General features: G+C 41.7%; 2 protein-coding genes across 2 annotated transcripts in view; both read left to right on the top strand.

The window, feature by feature from the left end:
- ABCC8 (ATP binding cassette subfamily C member 8) overlaps positions 1 to 16,944 on the top strand; it is a gene marked incomplete at both ends in the record, with an annotated part of 77,688 nt that extends 60,744 nt beyond the window's left edge. The window contains 10 exons of the mRNA XM_080617405.1: positions 3,183 to 3,285; positions 6,847 to 6,960; positions 7,584 to 7,704; positions 7,864 to 7,994; positions 8,549 to 8,627; positions 9,551 to 9,659; positions 11,262 to 11,365; positions 12,187 to 12,320; positions 13,610 to 13,672; positions 16,807 to 16,944. Of these exons, the coding sequence (XP_080473531.1) occupies positions 3,183 to 3,285; positions 6,847 to 6,960; positions 7,584 to 7,704; positions 7,864 to 7,994; positions 8,549 to 8,627; positions 9,551 to 9,659; positions 11,262 to 11,365; positions 12,187 to 12,320; positions 13,610 to 13,672; positions 16,807 to 16,944 (1,096 nt within the window). The remainder of the gene's footprint in view (positions 1 to 3,182; positions 3,286 to 6,846; positions 6,961 to 7,583; positions 7,705 to 7,863; positions 7,995 to 8,548; positions 8,628 to 9,550; positions 9,660 to 11,261; positions 11,366 to 12,186; positions 12,321 to 13,609; positions 13,673 to 16,806) is intronic.
- A 5,803-nt stretch (positions 16,945 to 22,747) lies between these two features.
- On the top strand, positions 22,748 to 23,950 carry KCNJ11 (potassium inwardly rectifying channel subfamily J member 11; the record flags this gene model as incomplete). The annotated part of the gene is made up of 1 exon (XM_080619200.1): positions 22,748 to 23,950. The coding sequence occupies one exon, from the start codon at positions 22,748 to 22,750 to the stop codon at positions 23,948 to 23,950; it is 1,203 nt and encodes a 400-aa protein (XP_080475326.1).
- Positions 23,951 to 24,681: the final 731 nt, after the last annotated feature.

Here is a 24,681-nt window from a genome sequence, read left to right as displayed (position 1 = left end):
TTACACCGATTCTGAAAATACACAACCTGGAAACAAAGTCTTTTGTCACCTGTTTTGATTCATGTTTCCATCCTTATAAGCTCACAGGAGAGCAGCCCAGGAATACCTGATGACGTGCCTGGGTCGTGTTTCTGTGTTACACAAAAGGCAGTCACACCGATACTAGTAGAGGTACCAGTGAAACTACTGCTGGGCTTACCAGCTGCTTTCCCCGCACAAGTGCTATTCTGGTCTTTTCCCAGTCAACTCAGATGCGGTCAACTGTCTTCCACACCCTTCTCATCTAGACGTCTACACATTTTGTCAGTTAATTATTACTGTTACCATTCTGTCTTTGAAATGGTAGTGTTTATTCCTCATAAACTGTAAATTTAATTTTATAATAGAAGTTATGCACAAAATAAACTTGTCCGTAAGCTATTCTAAATAGGATATAAATGGCTCAATGAAAGCACAAGTTTAAAAGTTTGGTTCTTTTTGACTGAAGGTCAAAGAGTGGTAGGACAGCATAGTATTTTCCATTATTAATTACTGTTACTGTATTTAAGTGCCAGCAGTGTTCTCTAGTTTGTAGCTGTGTCTGTGTTCAGTTTTAAGGAAAATTAATTTCTCATTGTTGCTTTTCTCATTTACCCCTATATTCTAGTCCTTCAAGAAGATCTTTAGAGTATCATGGCTGCACATTTTCTGGTGTTGATGCAATAAATAATATTCAATGCTATTTAGCTAATATTTTTAGTCTTTTTGAGCATTCTCTCTTGATTCTTCCTGTCACCTGGAAATGAATTCCTCTGTCAAAGAACTGCATTTGGTGCCTCTTTTTTTTTAAATCCTGCAGTAACTGATGTGTTTCTGACCCAAACAGCCACATGCATGCAGTGAGTTCTGTATTCCATCTGCTGCCAGGCTCCTGCATCAGCTGGTAACCTAGCTATTTTTAGGTCTGTGTAGCTTTTCAGCTGCCTAACGTATTAGCAGAAGTGGAGTTTAGCATTGCTAGCTTGAGCATCCCTAAAAATAACACTAATTCAGGAATCCAGTCAATAAGTTAGGAGGTGCCAGTTGTTCCTGGAGCGTCTTTGCCCTTGGTAGCTCTCTGTCCTGCACTAACTCTGAATGCATAAGGAAAGAAACGCACAAAAAAATCCAGGGGGAGATCAGAAAGACAGCTACTGCTGCAGCTATAAATATACCTTCAGCAGATGCGCTGGCCTGATTTGTAGCTTGCTATCTGGCACTATAGAGAGCGTTGGTACTAAATAATCAAAAATGTAAATGTGAAAGCTTCTGCAATGTCTGGTCTATATTCTGAGAGGCCTGGTAATCTGGGGACACTTTCTGAAGAGAAATTCTGATATTTCTGCAGTACTCCACCAACAGTGGTAACTTTTTCTGTATCCTCATTCCATGTGCATATGCACAACTGACTCATCTTCTAAGGCATATCTGTGTCACATAGTACGTCATGGTATGGAGATATGGAAGTTAAATGTGGTAGAATTGGTTCCAGAAGCAGTACAGCCATCTCTGTATGGCAGGGCACTGAGGGTAATAGACCTGCAGAGAGGCAGGGCTCACCAGCTCTGACACTGTGTGACACTAATGCTTGCTTTCAGGAGCAACCATTCTAGGATATGCAAACACACTAGTACACTAGCAGCCGGCCCAGGCCATTCTCCATTGCACACAGCAGACATGTCTCCTATGTCTTGGCACATGGCTAAGTTGTGAACAGCTAAATTACTTCCACAAAGTGGCACTTACTTCTTTTCCTCAAAAGCATAAACGGTTCAGGGAAAGACATGTTTATTATATTGTACTCAAAAGAAGGATTAAGAAACTCTGCAGTGAACAGATTTGAAAGCTTCTCTGAGCCGTGTACTTCATACTTAAAACATTGTCATACCTTTCTCTCATATCAGCAAAAGGAGAGCTGAGTTTATAAATAACTGGTGCTTGTTGCAGCCATAATAAGCTAAAGTTTTAGAAACGGAAATTAGCAAGTTTGTTAAACTTGCTAATGTAATAAAGAGGAAAAAAAGGCAAGCTTTGGGTACTTACACTAGATTTTCGAGCCTTTAAGCCTCTTCTGTTACTTCCCTTTTGGCTTTTGTGCCAGACTTCTGTATTATTAGACAAAATTGTTGATGCACTTTATTATTAGCTTTGCAGTAATTTACACCTATGCAAATAAATATGCCCAGGTAAAAGGGCTGACTTGCATGCTTAACAAGACCCCAGTCTAAATAGGTGGAGCAGGGAATCACTTTCCATATCTGTTCAATTCAAGGTAGAAGTCATTGATGCAGCTATTCTGATGAGTGGGTGCAGATCCACCATAATAAACTGTCAACAGACCTACTGGCCATCAATCGTGTTTTGTGTCTAATTCATTGGCAGGGGGGATGACAGAACACAATTCTCTGCAGTCTATTACTTTTTGTTGGACCATGAGCTTGGATTTCTGTTTTCCAAAGTGCTCCTTTTGTTTAAGATAAGGACATGTCTTAAAATATTTCCAGTATGACTGGAGATACTTTGAGTTTATACTTTATAAATTGTTACTATTTCTAGGCATTACAGTAATATAAATACTAAAACTTGAGTTTATATGAGGAAGTGGAAGATAAACTGCATTCTGCAGCATGTGAATGCATGTATGATATCTGTCATGTATGTTTTAATTTTTTGTTTCAGATCTCTCTCTCACAATTGCCATGTAATAAAATACATTTCCTAAATGTCCAGTGTGATCCAGAAGTCCCATATAGAGTTTCATCAATGCAGTAACATCCATGTACTCCTGAAGATACTGTACAAATACAGTTTGCATGGGTCTAATACAAATCCACAGATGATGTCACTCTGAACTATTAACAGGCTGATTTAGACCCTCTGTCAAACTGCCCATAAACATACAGCCCCAGAAATTAAAGTTTACTTTTCTTTTTTCAGTATCTGGAGCCTCTTTTTTCCTCTCATCTTCCTCTCGTTCTCCTCTACTCTTTCCTCTTTCCTTTTTCCTCCTTTTCTCCTCTTTCCTCTTTACTGCTTTTCTCCCCTCTTTCCTCCTTTTCACCCATCTCTCCTATGTCCTCTCTTCTCTCTCATCTTTGCTTTTTCTGCTTTCCTTCTTTTTCTTCTCTTATTTTATGTTTTTTTTATTTTATTTTTTTTTTTAGGTATGAAGCCAAATTTCGACAAAAGCTTCTTGAATACACAGATTCCAACAACATCGCTTCCCTTTTCCTTACAGCTGCCAATCGCTGGCTGGAAGTCCGCATGGCAAGTACATTATTTTTGTGCATACATGAGGTTATTTTACTTCATTCCAAGTAATCTGATGAGCCATGCAGCACTTATCCAGCCTTATCTGGGTTTCAGAGCTATACCTTTACTCTTTATATCTCTCTATCTGTAATGAACAAGTGCCCAACCCATCCTGGAAACTGAACAGAGTATGAATTTTCCCCATAGCCTGCAGCTGTTTCTCCAAGACAAGAATAGATTTTGTAGGTCACATTGGCTTCTCTGTGTGTCAGGAGTGATCAGAGCAGGTCAAGCCGTGCTGCCTGCCAGGATGCCTTTGTAGGACTGGGTTAGTCGGTGTCAGTAGGCCTTTGCCTTATGGCTCCCCAGGAGCATTTCAACATCTTGGAGGCTCTCCTAATGAGCGGAAGGACATAGACAAGTCTGTGCCTTCTTATGGGTCATCTAGAGAATACTAAAGATATTCAGGTGCCTGTTTCCTGAGCGTTCTCAGTAAAGTGGCCTGAGAAATTATTTATTAAAAATAATTCCCTAAGAAGCAAATCAAGGACTTCCATGTTGTGGATGGTGGTATTTACATCAGGCTTTGTTAGATACAGGTACTGCTGTTGTGGTAACATGGGCTCCTTTCACATGTGCTAAGTGTATGTTAAGTCATGTTTCATGTCACACTCTATGCCTCCATTCTGAACTCAATTTTAGCTGGTGCCTTTTGCTTCTTAAATTCAGATATTGAGTATGACTTAAATAAAATGTTATTACCCTTTTGTATGTTCAGTCCTAAACTGTCTGAAGTCTCTAAACAGTGGAAACATATATGAGTGACAATTTCCTTCCTACAGAGTTCGTTTTATAGTCTGTTAACATCATTTTACTCAGACTTGCCTGTGGGAAGTTGGATCACTAATGATTTAAAGTAAATAAAATGGCCTCTTCAGGAACCTGCTTAGTAAGGTTCCATGGGATACAGCCCTAGAGGGCAGGGGGCCCAGGACTCTTGGTTGTTATTCAAGGATCACCTGCTCCAAGCTCAGGAGTGTTGCACCCTAACTAGAAGGAAGTGCAGCAGGAGGGCCAGGAGACCTCCTTGGATGGATAAGGAGCTGCTCAGGAAAATTCAAAGGAAAAAAGAGGCTTATAGAAGGTGGAAGCAGGGACAGGCAGCCTGGGAAGAATACAGGGATGTTGTCCGGGAAGCTAGGGACCAGGTGAGGAAAGCTGAGGCCCAGTTGGAATTAAACTTGGCTAGGGATGCTAAGGGTAACAGAAAGGGACTCTATAAGTACGTAGTGAATAAAAGACAGACTAGGGACAACGTAGCCCCCCCTCCAGAAGCTATCGGGAGAACTGGCTACCCGGGATTTGGAGAAGGCTGAGGTTCTCAATGACTTCTTTGCCTTGATCTTCACTGGAAAAGGCTCTGACCGCACCACCCAAGTCTTGGAAGGCGAACGCAGGGACTGTGAGAATGAAGACCCTAAGCCCACTGTAGGACAGGATCTGGTTCAAGACCATCTTAAGAACCTGAACGTACACAAGTCCATGGGACCTGACGAAATCCATCCGCGGGTCCTGAAGGAGCTGGCAAGTGAAGTTGCTAAGCCACTGGCCATCATATTTGAAAAATCATGGCAGTCAGGTGAAGTTCCCGATGACTGGAAAAAGGGAAATATAACCCCCATTTTCAAGAAGGGAAAAATGGATGACCCAGGGAATTACAGACCAGTCAGTCTCACCTCTGCCTGGCAAACTCTTGGAGCAGATTCTCCTGGAAGGCATGCTAAGGCACATGAAAAACAAGGAGGTGGTTGGTGACAGCCAGCATGGCTTCACTAAGGGGAAATCCTGCCTGACCAATTTGGTGGCCTTCTATGATGGGGCTACGGCACTGATGGACAGCGGCAGAGCAGTTGATGTCATCTACCTGGACTTGTGCAAAGCGTTCGACACTGTCCCACACGACATCCTTGTCTCTAAATTGGAGAGACATCAATTTGATGGGTGGACCACTCGGTGGATAAAGAACTGGCTGGATGGCCGCACGCAAAGACTTGTGGTCAATGGCTCGATGTCCGGCTGGAGACCGGTAACGAGTGGTGTCCCTCGAGGATCGGTGTTGGGACCGGTCTTGTTCAACATCTTTGTCAGTGACATGGACAGTGGGATTGAGTGCACCCTCAGCAAGTTTGCTGATGACACCAAGCTCTGTGGTTCTGTTGATACGCCGGAGGGAAGGGATGTCATCCAGAGGGACATTGACAAGCTTGTGAGGTGGGCTGATGCCAACCTTATGAAGTTTAACCATGCCAAGTGCAAGGTCCTACACCTGGGTCGGAGCAATCCCATGCACAGCTACAGGTAGGGCGGAGAAGAGATTCAGAGCAGCCCTGCGGAGAAGGACTTGGGGGTGTTGGTCAATGAAAAAATGAACATGAGCCAGCAGTGTGTGCTCACAGCCCAGAAAGCAACCGTATCCTGGGCTGCATCAAGAGGAGTGTGACCAGCAGGTCAAAGGAGGTGATCCTGCCCCTCTACTCTGCTCTCGTGAGACCTCACTTGGAGTATTGTGTGCAGTTCTGGTGTCCTCAACATAAAAAGGACATGGAACTGCTGGAAGAAGTCCAGAGGAGGGCCGCGAGGATGATCAGGGGACTGGAGCACCTCCCGTATGGAGACAGGCTGAGAAAGTTGGGGCTGTTCAGCCTGGAGAAGAGAAGGCTGCGTGGAGACCTCATAGCAGCCTTCCAGTATCTGAAGGGGGGGCTATACGGATGCTGGAGAGGGACTATTCGTTAGGGACTGTAGTGACAGGACAAGGGGTAACGGGTTCAAACTTAAACAGGGGAAGTTTAGATTGGATATAAGGAAGAAATTCTTTACTGTTAGGGTGGTGAGGCACTGGAAAGGGTTGCCCAGGGAAGCTGTGAATGCTCCATCCCTGGTGGTGTTCAAGGCCAGGTTGGATGAGGCCTTGGGTGGCATGGTTTAGTGTGAGGTGTCCCTGCCCATGGCAGGGGGGTTGGAACTAGATGATCTTAAGGTCCTTTCCAACTCTAACTATTCTATGATTCTAAATTAAATCCATCATGGGTGGACACAGTCAAACTAATAGATACATGCTGTGCAAGAACAGTTTGTTTGAACAAATACGGGTGGTAGCCATTCAGCAGCTATAGCAGTGCTTCCCAGCAGTTCATCACCAGCCACAGACAGGATCTGCTGACAGACAGGACCACACGAGCATTTCCCTCCTATCCCAGGTAATAATAGCTACATAGTTTCAGCTAGCTCCATTACATGCCTCGGATATCTCTGTTGACTTCTCCATAAGATAAGGAATGTTGGTACAACTCCTTCTGTTGTACACAGAACGAGTTGTATCAGCATTTCCAAACAGCACAGCCATGCTAAAGGCAACAAGAATGGGCTCCTAGGCAGGGTCTGTACGGAGTTATGTGGTGGTTTCTGCCCATATTCCAAATTGTGCAATGGGTTTGTTATTTGGTATGCAAAGTTATGAGAATGTTTTAATCATCTTTAGACTTAAAGTGATGGAACTTATTCATATTCCTTCAGGAGTACATTGGAGCATGTGTGGTACTCATAGCGGCTGTCACTTCTATTACCAGTTGCCTGTATAATAAGCTCTCTTCAGGACTTGTAGGCTTGGGACTAACCTATGCTCTTATGGTAAGAATCTCAGGACCCTTTCTGTCTTTCCCAAACATTTTTTTTTGCAATTCAGGGCACAAAGATGAACAGGCAGATTGAAGGTGTCTGTACATCTATAGTGGGTACTGTAACATCACTGAAACCATGTCTCAACTTCAGTTCACATGCAATGGTTGACATATTTGAGAGTATGCTTTCTTTTTTTAGATAAAATATTAATTGAAATGTTAGTTCAAATATGTCAACAAAACATGGCCAAGTTGCATCATATTTTTTTATATTGTCTTGCATTGGAAGAATATTTTTTCAGTGCATCTTGAGCATGCCCAGGTGTACTAGTCTAGACTGCCAAACCTGAAGTTACTAAGATGCTGTCTTTTCACTTGTGTTTACTGTTTCCCTTCCTCTTTTCTGTTAGCATAGTTCAGATTACCGTACTATCATATCTGTGCACTGCAGTTAGGAAATTTAGCCTTTAGTCATTGTTGTCAGCCTGTTCATGTGCACCATTTGGTTCATTCACAACTTCAGTTTGTTAAGGCTGAACAAGTGTTACTGCAGAGGAATATAAACTGCATGCTGGTCAAATGATGTAAACTACTAAAAAACTAGTATTTAGCAGTGTATTTGCTTTACATCAGGTGTCTAACTATCTGAATTGGATGGTTCGTAACCTGGCTGACATGGAGATCCAGCTGGGTGCAGTGAAAAGAATCAATGGCCTGCTCAAAACAGAAGCTGAAAATTACGAAGGGCTCCTTTGTAAGTGCAGTTTTGTGCAGCATGCAGAAAAAGCTTGCTGAAATTTTAATGATTTGCAGTATATTACCATGAAAAACACAGTAAATTACTTAATGAAGTGATTAATTTATTATGACAGGGTTGAATTTTTTTTTTTTTTCCCTGTACTCCTGGTTACAGCTGCCTCACAGATTCCTCAGAACTGGCCAGACAGAGGGGAGATCCAAATCCAGAACCTCAGTGTCCGATATGACAGCAACTTAAAACCAGTGCTGAAGCATGTCAATGCTCACATCTCTCCAGGACAAAAGGTAAAAAAATGGAGTGATTCTGAGAAGCTCTTTAGACTAGCACATAGTAGAAATCAGAGTTGAAAAAAACACCATACCAGAGTATGTTTTGATGACTGAATTATGGAATTTTTCTTCTCTAAAAGAACACAGTGTACTGGAAAGGAGTCTGGGGGTTGGTGTGTTTAGGCATACATTAGAGTGAGAAGTTAGAACTACACACCACTTCCCAGTATCCCAGTGCCCTTCTGTCAGCACACAGTGCCAAAAGAAGCAACAGTGACCCCTTACTTTGTTAGAGCTACTTGCCATCATTCCCATGTGGCTCCCTTGCATTTATTTCCATCATTGCCACTGTATATAGGACTGGCCTTGATTTATCTATAACTGCTCAGATCTCTAAAGACAAAGAGTGAACTTAGGGATTCTGTTATAGCCAGTTCAGTTTAACTGAACTATCAGGACATAAAGATCATGTGGATCAGAACAGCTCCTACACCCACTCATCTTACATGTTGAATACAGACATTATCCATTTCCTTCTACCTGATGTTCATCTGCTTCTTGTGTCACAGATTGGGATCTGCGGCCGAACAGGCAGTGGAAAATCCTCCTTCTCTCTAGCATTTTTCAGAATGGTTGACACCTTTGAGGGTAAGATTAAACTTTTGTGAATTGCTCAAGCTTAGCTCCTGGAAGAGCTTTCTTTAACAGCAGCAGCTTTGAAGTGTGATTTTTGAATCTACAGGACACACTCTCTGGCCTTGCTTAAATACAATATTATCTGTCACTTAGCAGCTCTGCCATTCATAAGCTGTATAAATGAAAATTCTACTTGACAGAAGCAAAAGTCAAAGAGTGACACAGGACAGCCTTTGGTGCTGTTAAACTGCAACAGTAGGAGCAAAGTGTAAAAAGGGAAGGAGTCCAAGTACAAGAAGGATCCGTACACAAGGTACAGATTAGGACCCACTGGCCCAGGAAATTCAGCAACTGGGGATTGCAGTTTGGCTTGCAAATGTCCTTCCCTGTCTTGTCAGTTTGATCTGCTGCCCTGGAATTTCCTGCCATATTTCCTGCTGTGCGTGCCATGTCCGTGTGCCTCACACAGCACTCCTGTGCATCTCAAAAAACTTTAGCCTTAGTTTTCCAGCCACATCACCCACAGGGCCCTTATGCATAGCCAGACAGTTGTACCTGGAGATAAAATTTCAAAGTGCTGTATAGTAATTTGGCTTTCTGAAACATTGGTTCCCCCTGGTAACTAGTCCCTGATTGAAGTAATATCTTACCTTGTTGTTTGATAGATGTTTATAATGGTCAAACAGATAAGTAGTGTGTCTAATCTTTCATAAAATATTACCAGGTATGCTTCATATTCATCCTAGCTGGGGTTTAGTCTCAAGACAATTGTGCTTGCTGCTTAACCAAAATGTGTTTCATTAGTGAATAAGGATATGCAATTCAAGGCCTGTTCCTGCTGTACTGTATTGCAAGCTGAAAGTGAGCCGTGTCTTTGCCAGCAGCTATGTGGCATGATAAACAGTCTAGTAGACTATCCATTTTCTTTTGAATAGGAAGGATTATCATTGATGGTATAGATATCGCTAAGCTACCCTTACAGACATTGAGATCCAGGCTGTCAATCATTCTACAAGATCCTATTTTATTCAGTGGAACAATCCGGTAAGAATTAAGCACCAGCAATAAAAAACACATAAAAGTTATATGTTATTATATATTGTAATTATACAATATAATGACTTTTACAGAGCTGCTGATAGCCAGCTGTTCAATTCCTGTTGTCTCAGTTGCAGTAGGGAGGACCACTGCCTTCTGTCTTTGCTTTTTACCTACCCCTGCCACACTGCACCTTTCCAGTGCCTGAGCCTGGTCAGCACGCTGTTGGCATAAGTCATCCCAGAAAGTCACTATTTTGCCGGTAATCAGTTTAGCTCACTGAGCAAATACCTGTAACCACCCAGCACTTCCTGAAACACAGCACTGCACCAGCTACTAAGAAGAAGAAAAGTAACTGTTACAGCTGAAACCAGGACACTTCTACATCTATTTTCACCTGACTGCCTTAAAATATGAGATGCAGACTCTCAGAAAAAATGTAGACTTGAAAAATTAACGTAGAAAAAGAGAAAGCAGTAAAGCAATATAAGAAGTAATGGAGGATGCTTGGGGTATTTTATCCCGGAACCTCTTATCCATGTTGCTTTCTAGTTTTTGAGCCATTCTTTCATCTATGAGAGCAAACACCCTTCTTTTCCTCCTTCTCTGAGGTTGATGCAGTAGAAACAATGGCAAAAAGCTCCACAGTTTCCAGCAAATGTCCTTCCCTGTCTGTGGCATTTACCTTAGACAGGAACAGTACAATCCTCAGTGCACCGTTACATCACCTGTAGTTACAGTTTCTACGTATTAGTCATCAGAGTTCACTAAAAATGATACAGGCTTTTGTGAATTGCTGACTCCATGCTAATACAGATCTCATGATTATCTCCTGAACTTGCCTGGAATAGAGCATGATTCATTCATGTCATGTGACTGTATGCCTTTGTTTTATTAATTAACCTATTAAAATTATTTAGGCCAGCATTGGTCAATCACAGCACATACAGCAGGAATAAAACATACAAATAAAGTGTTACGCATCATTGAATCTTTAATTTCCAATTATCATTCTATACACTGATAGGAGATTCTTATTTGTTGCTATCATTCCTGGGCCACAGCAAGCTAAAATAGCATTCATCTATTCGTAAGTCCAAGATTTGTTCAGTTGTACAGAAGACTTGCATTTCATACTTCAGTATGAAGCTTGATTGTTCTGTTTAGCATTTACGTAGCAGTAAAGAACAGAGACACTGAATTTAAAAGGAGAGATGGTAGAAATTTGGCCTTTGTTAAAAAATGTTAATTTGAACTGATCATATTCGCAGCTTTTTTTCTCTCCAAGTTTTTCTAGTAAAACATAAGAATTTCTTCAGTTTATTCAGAACAAAATAAATTCTAAAACCACAAAGAGATCTGCAAAACAGGAAGTTTTTCAAATACTGCTCAGCTGAGAGTCAGATTTTGTTCTTAATCACATTGCTGTAACTGTTGAATGAGTCTACAAAATTCAAAGCATTTATACCAATGACAAATCAGAATCAGCCCCAAATGTTGAGCACATGATTCTGATTGTTTTCAGGTTTATTTCTAAGCGCACTAAAAGAAGAAACATATTGTAGAAGTTTATCTTGGCTGATACTCTTTAATTACACATAACTGCAGGTTTAACTTGGACCCTGAGAAGAAGTGCACTGACAGCATGCTGTGGGAAGCATTGGAAATAGCACAGCTCAAGCATGTGGTGAAAGCGCTACCTGGGGGTCTAGGTAATAAGACTTTCTTCTTGAGAAAATTACTTCCAGTGTGCACAACATTCCTGTTTCACATTTTCTATGTATTAAAAAGGTAGTTGCTGGAGAAAAAGCTTCTTAGGTTTTTAGAGGGTGACAGAAAGTGCTTGCCTGCAGGCAGAGGTGCTATATCCATCTAACTCCCCTACCAGCTGCACCTGTGGGGCAGAATCCTGCTTCTATTCAAATAAATGATAAAATTATTTTATTTCAGTATGTCTTCATTATGAACCATTGGTTCTTGTGAATTCAAATAAGGTGTCAATAAGTCAGATGTTACCTAGAATATGTTCTTTTCTATTTTCCAAGTCATATCCAGGGAGGAAGATTTTTAAAGCTTAAAGGTGTGAATCATTCGGCCATGAAACAAACCAACCAACCCCCTCAAACACACACAAAGACATAAACAAAGAAAAACTTTAAAAATGGCAAGTTATACAATCTTCGGGTAAAGAAATTATGAATGCTACTTTGACAGGGGGATGCAGTAACCTAAACTGCACGTGTTCCAGAGAAAGTCACTCCTAAACATCCTTAGTTACTTTGATGTCTAATAGATATAAAGAATATAGTCAGACAGAAATAGTAGTGAGACAGTACTAGTTCTTCTGAGCAATGGAAATAAACAGGCAAAATGGGGTCACCAGGAGCTATAGACCTAGAATATGTTACTTTGAGAATCTTTATGCTGAAAGTGAGACATTATTTTCCAAGCATATGCTCTACTCTGATCTGACCCTCTTGTATACACACACACACAGAACACCTAAATACTGGTTTTGTTATATCATTTCCAGATGCTATAGTCACAGAAGGGGGTGAAAACTTTAGCCAGGGCCAAAGACAGCTGTTCTGCCTAGCAAGGGCTTTTGTGCGGAAGACGAGCATCTTCATCATGGATGAAGCCACAGCATCTATTGACATGGCAACGGTGAGTTTGGACTGCTCCTGATTTCTTGTTTTCCTTGAGGAGGAGACAACTGCTAATATGTGAATAAAAAGGTGGAAAGCAATTCTATCCACTCGGTAATATGCTTACACCATATTTAGTGCAGATGTGTTTACAAGTCCAAGATAGTTGTGAGTCATTGCTAACTAATCTAAAGAGCTTTTAAATCATTTTACTAGGGGGTTAATAGTTATTCCAGCATTGCCTGCATTTAGAAAATGAAGCGTGATTTTCATTGGTAGTTTGATATTCTAAAAAAAAAAAAAAAGCTTTGTAAGGTCAATGGGGATGGTCAGTGAAAGGTAAATTGGCAAGCAGACCAGCTTGGTGGACAAGTCAGGAATTTCAAAGGCTTGAAAGCAGAGTCAAGGAAATAAACAGAGATATAGAAAAGACATACTGGATTATTGCATTAATTGCCTGAAACTGCTAGACAGATGTTAAACCACACAGTAATAGTGCACTGACTGGATTTTAGCCAAATGCCTTCTTAGGGTTGTTTTTTTCCCTTTGTTATGTTGTTATGAGAAATGTTTCAGTGTTCTTCATTCTAAGAATAAAGAATATAATTGGAGGGGTTTATTTCAACAGCTACAATTTTTAATTCTGGCAGCCAAGCTAAAATACATTTTTAATTTTAATGCATTTAGGATACAGTTCCTCCCTTGAGATACATATCTAAAGAACAGGTAATAGCAGATAAAGGTATCTATGCTAGTGACATTTGTAGGCAGTTCGGTACACAACAAGGTTTCCTAAATAGCAAGGGGTAAGTACTTGTTGAGTGAGAACTATGTATGCTAAGACCATCTTGAATATCATTTCCACTGCTATAATATGCCAGGTACACCATACTCCCTTGCTTATCCCTGCCACCCCTTGGTGTTAGATGTCCCCAGTGTGCTGGGACATTCCTAGACTTGCAGCAGGGTGAAGAATGCAGCACAGACATGCCAGCATGCAGGCAGCAGGGCAGCACCCTGAATTCACCTTTGCTCTCCTCGCTGTAAGTCTGAGGCCAGGTTGGCAGGGATTTGGGGGCCAGCGCACAGCTCTCATGCATTGAAGCCCACAGGTAGTGGGGGTGGCAGGAGCAAGCAGCGCTAACTGGAGACCAGGCTCTGACTTAGTTCTGGCATGTAGTTAATTTTTCATTTCTGCAATGTAGGATCAATAAAAGCATGGAATAATCAGTGGTTACTCTTAGTGTCTGTGTGACTACCATGTGACTTCTGTTGTTTGAAAAGCAACAAATGTTTTTGTTTACACAGGAGAACATACTCCAGAAGGTAGTCATGACTGCGTTTGCTGACCGTACTGTGGTTACAATAGCAGTAAGTACAGTCTCTGCTGCTGCTGTAATGCAAACAAGAATCAGAAATGCCACACTGGTCAATTCTGATCAATGTTAATAAATGTGTTAATTTGGCTTTTTTTTTTTTTTTTTTTAACTGTGTTTAATTTTAAGCTTTATCTTTCATTTTAAGCTGCTTTCTTAAAAACATAACAGCTTCTATCATGGGCTGTCTGAAGCTAAGTCCAACTGCGGGCAAGTGCATGTAATCCAAGTATGCAGTCTATTTTCGGTTACCTGTTTTAGGCTAATTTAAATTATAATATGACTTTGACTACTGTGAAATCTGAAGACGTTTCATCAAGCTGCAATAATCACGTAACTAAGGACAAGTAAAATTATCTGATAGTTCTGCCACTGGAAAAAAGCAAGTGTTTCAGAATTAAAAAAAATTAGAATCCTCCTAACCTTTAAAAATAAACATTCCATCCCTGTTGACAGTCACTGAATTCAGGTTTGCATATTCTTGAAGTGATTATACAACAATCTTGAGCATCTATTGAAAAATTGTTTATGAAAGAGATTTGACCTGAATCAAAGTAGCTGACTCAACAGATACATCAGAAGCAAAACATACCTTTCAGTCCTCTATTTCTAAAAAAACACACATTTCAGGAAGGCGAAATAAAGTCATTATGCTTCTTAACATTTAAAAATTAAACACAAGTCAAAAAATCTATGCTCAAGAATCTTAGAGCATCTTTTTATTTTTACCTAGCAAATGTGTAATAGAAAAACCTGTTTATCTTATGGTATCCATTCTGTGTGTCATTATAAAAAAAAAAGCAAGGGAATCATAAGCATGAAATTTCCTGATTTCTCTGCATGAAAATTCTGAGTGGCACTGCATATGCATTTATGTATCTTTTTCTGTTTGTTTGGGGATAGTCTGAGAAAGTTTTATTAGTCTTCCACTCTCTTAGTGAAAGACTGAGAGAATTTTCAATTGCACAGTTCAGACAAACAGCACTTTGGAATAAACTTACTTTGAATGTTTTTACTTCCAAATGTAAAAGTGGTTTACAGCAGGTGGATTTGTATTCAAACTATCCTGTAGTAGAAACATAACATGGGGGATTTTGGGGGGTTAGTAGTAGTTTTGGCTTTTTGTGTGTGTGTGTATTTTTATTTTGTTTGGTTTGGGGTTTGTTTTGGGTTGTGTTTGGGTTTTTTTTTTTGTGGTTTGTTTGGTTTTGGGGGGGGGGTTTGTTTGTTTTTGTTTTTTCTTCAGAGAAAGCCATATATTGCTTGTTTGTGCTTAGGAAGAATAAGAATGGAAAGGGTACAGTATTGTGTCTGTATTATCATCTCTGTTACTTTATCAGGATGGCAGCAATGATTGTGTTATACTGAAAGAGATCAGACAACCAGGGCAGCAAGTACAGCTGGAATGTGATATTTCAGTCCCCTCCCCCACTCTTGTAGACTGAATAAATGTCACAGAAGGACTGCAGCAGAGATGAGATTTGTAGATGCCATCAGTGATTGTTTTTATGGAACACCTGGCTAGGAAGACACAGAAGGAAATGCAAGAGTTGTTTTGGTACTGAGAGTGCCCAAGATGTCATTAGAAACCTTAGGGGTGAAGAGTGAATAGGTAACAGGGTACACAGTATTCTAAGATTAAATATCCCTGCAAAAGTAATGCAGACCCAAAAATCTGATGCAGTTGGATTTTACATGTTAAAAGTGGAATTCTCTAAAAATGAGAAAGCTTGCTAAAAACAAAATACCAAAAAATGGTAGGGAAAAAAAGCTAAAAGAAGAAGCAAGGAAAACTGAATCTGTCAGGGATCATGGAAATTACAGAAGGATTTGGATATTATTCAAAAATCCCACAGCCACTGCATGCTACTTATTAGGATAGAAAGAAGCTGGTGTGGCTAAACAAATGAAAAAAGATGATTAGAAACAAGAAGACATTCTTGTAAAAGCTGAAGTCATAGCCAAATAAATAAAAATAGAAATGATCATAAGCTCTGGCATGTTATATATGAAAATGCAACAAGGCAGGCCAAAAAAAAAAAAAAAAAGTATTGAAAAAAAAAAGTATAAGACCAGCTTCTGGAAGCCATCAAAGCTAATAGCAAATCCATGAATCCCTAAAACACACTGGGAGCAAGAAGTCTGTCAGTTTATAGGGCTATTTGATGATCAGCACCTGAAAAGACTGCTCAGGAAAGACAACGGTTGCAGAAAAGCTGAATTAATTATTTTTAGTATTAACTGTGGGAAAAAAAAAAAAAAAGGGAGGTTTCTTCCTAATAAAATAATTAAATGCTAGGGCTTATAAGAAAAAGGGTAGAGAAGAAAGAAAACATCATACCACTGTGTAAGTCCATAGTCACACATACCTTGAATAATGCATGTAGTTCCAGCCTCCTCATCCCCAGAATGATACATTACAACTGAAAAATGTTGCGAAGAACAAGATGATCGGAAGTGGGGAACTGCTTCTTAAGGGGAGAGCAGCTGAGTAGGCTGGTTTTCTTCCACCTGGAAGGACAATGTAAGGACATGTGAGAGAGGTCTGCAAAATCATGAGGCAAGGGGCATCAAGTGAAGCTCTGAGCAGCGAGGCCCAGAGCATACAAAATGGGATATTTGTGCAGCGGGGACCAAACCTGAAAAAATCTTTTCCGAAGGATGTGGATGCAAAATATTTCTGAAAGCTCAAGAGAAGATGTGGGCAAGGTCTTGAAGAGACACGTAGTCAGTTTTACAAATGGACAAACCACACCAAGCTCAGGAACCCTCCTGACCTAGATGCAGTCCAGGACTGGGAGGGTACCCTCGTGCAGTACCGCACTTGCCTTGTTCCCACTCTTCCTTGCTACCTCCTTGTGGCAATGCTTGGTGGAAGGACTTTGGGCTAGGGACACTGTAGTCTGAACCAATGTGAATCTTCATAGCCAAGCACCTGTGTGCAGTTTAGGTATTTGAATATTCATGTGGTTCTTGGTGTGTAATGCTCTGCAGTATCTGCACAGTAAATAAGGATGACAAGTAGCCTTAACTGAACTTGATAGGAAAATTAATTTCTGGAATTCTGTTTTATCCTGGAATATATTTGATAGAAACACTGAACTGGTATTTTGTTTACTCGTTTTTCAGCACCGAGTGCACACGATCCTCAATGCAGATTTGGTTATTGTAATGAAGAGAGGGGTTATTTTGGAATATGACAAGCCTGAGGTTCTGCTAGAACAAGAAGACAGTGTCTTTGCTTCTTTTGTACAAGCAGATAAGTAATAAAAAATAATGAAGCATTTTAAAGTACAATTGTATTATTTTCTAAAAATGTAAAATACCTGTAAATAAATACTATTTCATAATTGAGGTTTTCATTTTTTAATAAAATGAGCCAATCTTCTCCATCTGAAGTACTAATGAATTACCCATCTACTTTCCTTTTTTGCATACTACTCTTGTTTTTATTTGCCACCAAAGCATCATGAAATGTAGTTGGAAAAAACCTACATGGGTGAAATATGACAGGATGCACATCAAACAAGCATAGCCAGCATGGAGTTTTTATGTAACTCTTGAACCTCTCCTGCCATTTTATTAACATGTTATTTTTTATGTGTGATAGCCCTACTGTAGATAATGCTTATGACTGACTAAATGCAGAAAGAAAAATAATATACCAAAGGTATTTCTAAAAAGCTTGTATCTCTTTTAATCATATGACTCTGTAAAGCTTTAATATCTAAATATAAAATCTATTTTAAAAAAGTTACATTGTGGTTTATTGATAGTGCCTGTGTCTGATGGTCTCTCCTTTAATACCATTTAGAAATTAATCACAATCCGATTCCTTTAGTCTTTCTTAGGCTACCTCACTTCTACCCTCACTGAATAATATTATAGTGATTCCAAATGAGATTGAGCCTGACTGGCTCCCAAACTGAAGAAGCTAAGAGCAGGCAGGCTGTGATAAAGTATCACTGCTTAATGTCCACAGTTTCCAGACCAGTACAGATGTACCAATTCATCTGGAAATCATCCCTCCAAGTCTGGTAAATAAACTGTATTAAATAGTTCACTATGTCTTGGAGCCATGAAAGCTGGACTCATCCTCTCCTAGTTTCATGTATTTCACCCACTGTCACACTTACCAATAAATTATGGATACTTACTAAGATAGCTTATAAGTACCAAAATTATCCTAATTTGGCTAGACAGCTACTTATCCCTGCCCTCTTGATTCATTGTGACAGTCATTCCAGGATTTACTAATTATTAAGAGGTTAGAATGTCAATAACCCAATGGAAGGCTACAATGAATTTTTCACTATTACTCTTTTTATAGCAACTTTGGCTTTACATCCATTTTTGTCCTTTTTCCCGTTTTGAAGAATTCTTAGCACTTGGGAAAAATCATTTGTTCTTTTTTCTCCTTTAGGCTGCTCAATTAATTTGGAATCTGGTTTTTGAATGCTTTATTTTTTAGAAAAATATACCTCAGTGTTCTCATGGGATACGTGGTATTTTTAATGCATTACTTCTAGTGCTGAAACTACGAAAACTGAAGAACTGTTATTGCTGTTTAAGTAGTGCTGTCAATTCCAGAGCAGGGTATTTGCAGCATCTGTCTGCTATTATTTCTGTAACACCTAAGGGCATTAAACCGAGGCCTGAGAACCAGCAGGTGAGTGTAGGATGAACAGTGATAAAAGGAGGGAGATAGAATACAGTTATGCAGATAAAATGCATGACTTCTGTCACTGCCTGCTGCAGATGAAGAAAGAAAAGGTGCAGTTGGGAGGTAACTCCTCCAGGGACTCATTTGCTTGGTAGTGTCAAAGAAAAAACAGCTGCAGAACTATTGGTGTGTTTTCACGCTGTGATACAAGGGACACATTAGGGCTAAGAGGGAAGAGATGAGAGATAGGTGACTGTCCTTCCAGGGTAGCAGAAAAGCTCAGTCAACATAGAGGAGGTTTCTACTAGAGCTAATATGCATGCTTGTCTCCTAGATGCCCAGTACTGGTCTAAGGCAAGATCTCATCCTGTAAAAGCTTAGGGAGACCACTACCCTGCAGAACATCTCAAACTTACGCTGCAGAGAGAGATTTTCAGAAGCTTTGCAACCATCTGTGGAAGATAAAGTGAGGTTTCATATGCTTTTAATAAAGTGCCTGGAATTTGACACTGCAATTTGGACTAGCTCCTATTCCACAAGCCACTGACAACTTACCTGGAAAGGAATGCAAGGGAGTAAAGGACACAGCATATCACTAAGACAACAGCATTATATCTTGAGGTATTAAGAAATAAGAACACAAAGTACAAGTGCCATACATTTCCATCATCAGTGGGGCTTGTATTTCACAAAGCAGCATTGCAGGAGGGTAGGAAGAGTTGGTTCATACCCACCAATTATGTATCTTTTGAATGGTACCACACTGCTGGATAAGTATGTGTGAACAGGGAGGTCTCTTAGCTGCCACTTGGACAGAATACACTTCACATTTACTCAGCACGTTTTATCTAGTCTGGTTTATATGGGGCCAAGTCCCAGGGAGTTCCTGCCCCCTAACTCCAAAGGGTTAGAGTCTCAACATAACCAGAAGCAGTATCCAAGAAAATTATTCCATGGTGGGAGGCTCATAGCCATTATCTGAGTCATTAAAGCTGTTACCTTGAGGAAGGCGGTCCAGAAGTCATTATTAAATCAGGTTCACCAATGTATTTTGCATGGCAATGAAGCATTACTAAGCAAAGTGCTGTACTAAAATGGGTGCAGGACAGCTCCAGAGCAGCCGTATGAAGCTGCTGAGAGCTGCCATGTCCAGACTTCCATTTCTCCTCTGGGATGGGTCTTGGCTGGATCCCAAAGGTGTTAGTGGTACAGGCTGCCTGTGGAGACACAACCGGGGTCTGTTTTTTGTTTGTTGTTTTTTTTTTTCTTTTTGCTTTCTACAAATGCTCCCGTTATACAAAAACCTTTATAGCATTTATTCCCTTGTCTTAGTGTGGCTATTTCATCCTCTTCTACTTATTTCTGAGGGAACACAGCACACCTGCTACATTAGCCCTCTTACTAGCTCTGCTCATGCCTTCCCCTCTAGCTTTGCGTAACCAGCTTGGATCTCTTTTCTTCTGTCTACCCACTCTCACAGAATGGTGATTTGTGAGGCTTAATTCAAGTCAGGCTAACACTGCACAGCCTTTGAAAGAAAGGTCTGCTTCTAAAGGCAGAGTAATACCACAGTGCCAACTAAATTTTAATTTAAGTTACAGCAGTATCTTATTTGATAGCCATTAAAGTTTGGATAAAACGGAGCAGAGGGGAGTATTGAAATGTAAAACCTATTTTGTGGGTGGAAAAAGTTACCCTTCAAGATACTACAGAGTGGGATTGTTCATTCCTGTGAGCCCAATTTGTTCAGCAGCTCTTAACACAAACATGTTGGCTCACTCAGAAGATCTGTCACTTTTTTTTATTAAGTATCTGTTACTTGATCCACAAAGACAGGGCTTGTTTTAATTCCGCTCTAGAAATTCCTCAGCTGAAGTCACTTGCTTTGCTGTCCTATCTCAGCAAATAAGTGCTCAGAGGTGAAGAAAAAGAAGTAAGTGGCAAATAACAGTCCCAATAAAGAACAGAAGTGGAAACAAGGGAACACCCTTCTAGCCTCACAGAGTTCAGGATTCCTAAAACCAGGGTGGTGACGGTTCATGAAACACCCCTTGCGGTAGCAGGCTCCATGCATCAGGGCTAGCACCAGACTATGAAGCAATTTACCTCTCCCTTTAAAACACTCCTGCCCAACACAGGTTTGTTTTTTCATTCTAATTCCACGTAGTTACCGCCCTCTGGAGGAAAAGGTATAGAATAAAACAACGATTAGAAAAAGAGCACAGAAGAAATGGCCGGAAAGACCTGACCGCTCTTGAACACTTACAAGCATCTCTGCAAAACTGTGAAATGCTACTTATGAACTGCAACGGTGTTATAGAGCCTCTTTATGCTCACTGCAAAATGATGGAAGTAACTATGAGCTGCCATCAGCTGGAGAACCACACTTTTGACAAGGAAATCTTCAAATTTCTTTAGACATTTGTGGGTTTTAAATGTTTAGAAAAAAAGTAAAAAAAAATTACAGTTTTTTACGTTGTATATATAAATCATGTACTTACAGTGTAGGTGACATTCACAGTAAGCACACAAAAAAAAGCCTAGCAGACAAAGTAACACAGAAAAAGGAAAAATACCTTTGCCTAAGCTTAGTGGCCTGGCAGCCGGGTGCCAAGGCGTCTTGTTGTTATCTTATTTATCAAAGCAGCAAGAAAGATGACCCATAACAAGAGACAGCATGTAGCTTTGGGAAACTGACCCCTCTGAAAGTAATGAATGTGTTCAAGGACACACAACTCTTCATACATAAAACCTAGCAATAGTCTAAAGTAATAGCGATCATTTAATTGTAAGACTTGTAACGACTGCTAAGGGAGCTCAGATAGTGATTACTTAAGACTACTGTTCTGAAGTCGCTAGGTGGGCCACTGTAAGTAGCTGTAGGTGGTGAAACTTGATTTCAACCCCAACTGGCTGGCTCCCAACCATCAACTGGGCAATTGTCTTGCCCAGGCAATCAACACCAATAACTGCTTACAGTGTATACCAAAGCATTCAGAGCCAAAACTGAAGAGAAAGTCCATGGACACATACAACTAGAAAAATGTAACCATGAATCCACTGGTAGTAAATAAAAACCTCTTACCCGGAATATCGCAGGATGGTTTAGCAATTCTACAATGTTGGTGCCTAAACTGAAATAAACCCAAAATACTTAAATCAGAGTAGGTAAACACATGCTATTTAATAGTGGAGCAGTCACATAAGAACGTTTTTAAACAATACATCTTGTTCCACAGATACCTCCATGTGCATGTGTATGTACGCACACAGAGAGATCACACTGCCACACACAGGTTTCCTAGCTCCCTGTCCACTTTCGCTGGCGATTTTGATGTCTGTTTGGATGTTTTTCCCAGTGTGGGTTAACCATCTGCAGACAGATCATTCTTCTGCAACCTGTACTGCTATCTGCACAGCAGACATTCTCCCGAGCAGCCAGAGCTCATGTTTCATGAGCTCCTTCTGTCAGAAAAATCCTTCCTTGGTCAAAGCTAAGTAACTCCAGCAAATTTTATAAGCAGGATTGAGACCCTTTAGTTCCAGGTCTCTGTTTAACCACACATCCTGGACTTGGCCTCTTCAGGCAAATTTCCTACCACTGCCTGCCAACTGCTTCTCTCACACTCTCAGAGAGACAGATGTGCAGGTAAATTTCAGGATTTTTTTTTTTTTTTCCATTGAAAACCAACCCAGTCCTACTTTGTTTTCTATTTCACAGAACAATTGCCCAACCTGTGTGTGGTGAAACCACACCATCCCACAAAGCAGCCACTGTTAATGGAAGGAATCCAGGTACTGCCAGAAAACCCATCCTGCAACAAATACTCACAGAAACCGCGGCCGAAGCCAGGCCTCCCCCTTTTTCCCTCAGGGGAAAAAATAATCAAAAGCATGAAAAGCCCGGCACCCACACCACTACTGAGGTAAAGAGGTGAAGAACGCACCCAGCGCTCACCGCGGAGCAATCCGGGACTCGCATCCCCCCTTCCCTTCCCTGCAGGGAGACAGTGTTTAACCGCCTTCCGTTGCCACCGTCGCTCAACGACCGTTACGCGGCGGTACGCGCGGCACCTCCGCACACAGGCGCGCGGGAGCGCCTCAGTCCCCGTCCCTCCGCTGCGGGCTCGCCGAGGGGGGGCACCGGCTCGGGGCCCACAACACCGAGGCCCGGCAGAGGCCGACCCCTGCTCCTCCCGCCGCTTCGCGGTCGCCGGCTCGTACCTCGGCGGCGCCGCCTGGCGGCCGCCGCGCACCCGTGCTCGGATACGGCGGGGGCTGCAGCGGCGCCGTGCGCCCGGTCGGCCACGCGGTGCGGTCGTCCTCCGCGTTCCCCGCCGTGCCTTCCCTCCCACCCCCGGCGGAGCGGCGGCTGCATGGGGCGGCGCTGAGCGGCGGCGGGCAGCCATGCTGTCGAGGAAGGGGATCATCCCCGAGGAGTACGTGCTGACCCGGCTGGCGGAGGATGTGCCGGATCATGCCCGGTATCGCGCACGGGAGCGTCGGGCGCGTTTTGTGGGCAAGAACGGTGCCTGCAATGTGGCCCATAAAAACATCCGGGAGCAGGGACGCTTTCTGCAGGACGTCTTCACCACCCTGGTAGACCTCAAGTGGCATCACACGCTGCTCATCTTCACCATGTCCTTCCTCTGCAGCTGGTTGCTCTTCGGAATGGTGTGGTGGCTCATCGCTTTCGCCCACGGAGACCTGGATCACAGCACCCGGCTGCAGCGTGACCCCAGGGAAGGGGTAGAAGGGGCCCCGGCCAGCTTTGTTCCCTGCGTGACCAGCATCCACTCCTTCACCTCTGCCTTCCTCTTCTCCATCGAAGTGCAGGTGACGATTGGCTTTGGGGGGCGCATGGTGACAGAGGAGTGTCCGGCCGCCATCCTGGTGCTGATTGTGCAGAACATCGTGGGGCTGGTGATCAATGCCATCATGCTGGGCTGCATCTTCATGAAGACCTCACAAGCCCACCGCCGAGCTGAGACCCTCATCTTCAGTAAGCACGCGGTCATCGCCCTGCGTGAGGGCAAGCTCTGCTTCATGCTGCGGGTAGGGGACCTCCGGAAGAGTATGATCATCAGCGCCACCATCCGCATGCAGGTGGTGAAGAAGACCACCAGCCTGGAGGGGGAGGTGGTGCCCCTCAACCAGATAGACATACAGATGGAGAACCCTGTGGGGGGCAACAGCATCTTCCTTGTCTCCCCACTCATTATCTACCACGTAATAGACAAGAACAGTCCCCTCTACGACATCTCCCCCGTAAACCTTCACCACCATGAGGACCTGGAGGTCATCGTCATCTTGGAAGGGGTGGTGGAGACCACTGGCATCACCACTCAAGCCAGAACCTCCTACCTGGCAGATGAAATTCTCTGGGGTCAAAGGTTTGTGCCCATTGTGGCAGAGGAAGATGGTCGATACTCTGTGGACTACTCTAAATTTGGCAACACAGTGAAAGTGCCCACTCCTTCGTGCACTGCTAGGCAGCTGGAGGAGGACAAGAGCATTATGGATACCATGCCATTTTCTCCTAAAGGCACAATAAGGAAGAGGTCTGTCAAGTTAAAGCCCAAGTTTACCATAAGCAATGAGCCTTCCTGATGCCTTTTGACTGGGAAACTCTGTTAGGGCTTTGTGTCTGAAAGATCCCATAAACTCAAAACACTGAGGTGGCCTCTTACTTTTTTTTAAATTCAGGTTGGTAGCACAAGGTATGTTCTGGTGTTATTTATTGTGGGATAAATCTAAAGCTAATTCTATTTTTTTAAGTGTAAGAGATTTCAAGCAGCACTGGGAGTAGGGAAAACATGGTCTGCAGCTTTAAATTTCAGTTGATACTGTTGTATTTAATTGCACGATCATTTTGCATTGATTCATCTGCAGGTAACGACATATTTTCTCAAAAAATAAATGTATATTTATCCTCAGAGTTTGCAGTACTTAGGGTCTTGACGTGTCCTCAAGTCAGTAGTTTTTAACTGTTTTTTTCTAATTTGAACAATCAATATAGCAAAATAAAATATGAATAATTAATAAAGTAGGCCTGGATTTTAATGATAACAAAAGGGTCAGGCAATGTTATGTATGATACAAGACCAGATCTGGAAATGTCTATGCTTTATGCTCTTTATGTCTCAAAGAAATTAACTGCCAGATTTGTTTCATCCATATTGTATGGAGTCACTCCTATCACATGCAATATGAAATGTAGTTGAATATCTGCTTTTGTTTATATATTATAACCCTTTACACGTCCAAAAGAAACCATTCAGAAATACCTTTTTGGACTGTACATTTCTGATGGTAAGCAATGCTTTGCCTTTAGAAAGAGT

This window comes from Psittacula echo (genome assembly GCF_963264785.1).
Source record: "Psittacula echo genome assembly, chromosome: 5".
NCBI lineage: Eukaryota > Metazoa > Chordata > Aves > Psittaciformes > Psittacidae > Psittacula > Psittacula echo.
The sequence above is the reverse complement of the archived record's forward strand: the minus strand, read 5'-3'. Positions and strand labels throughout refer to the sequence as shown.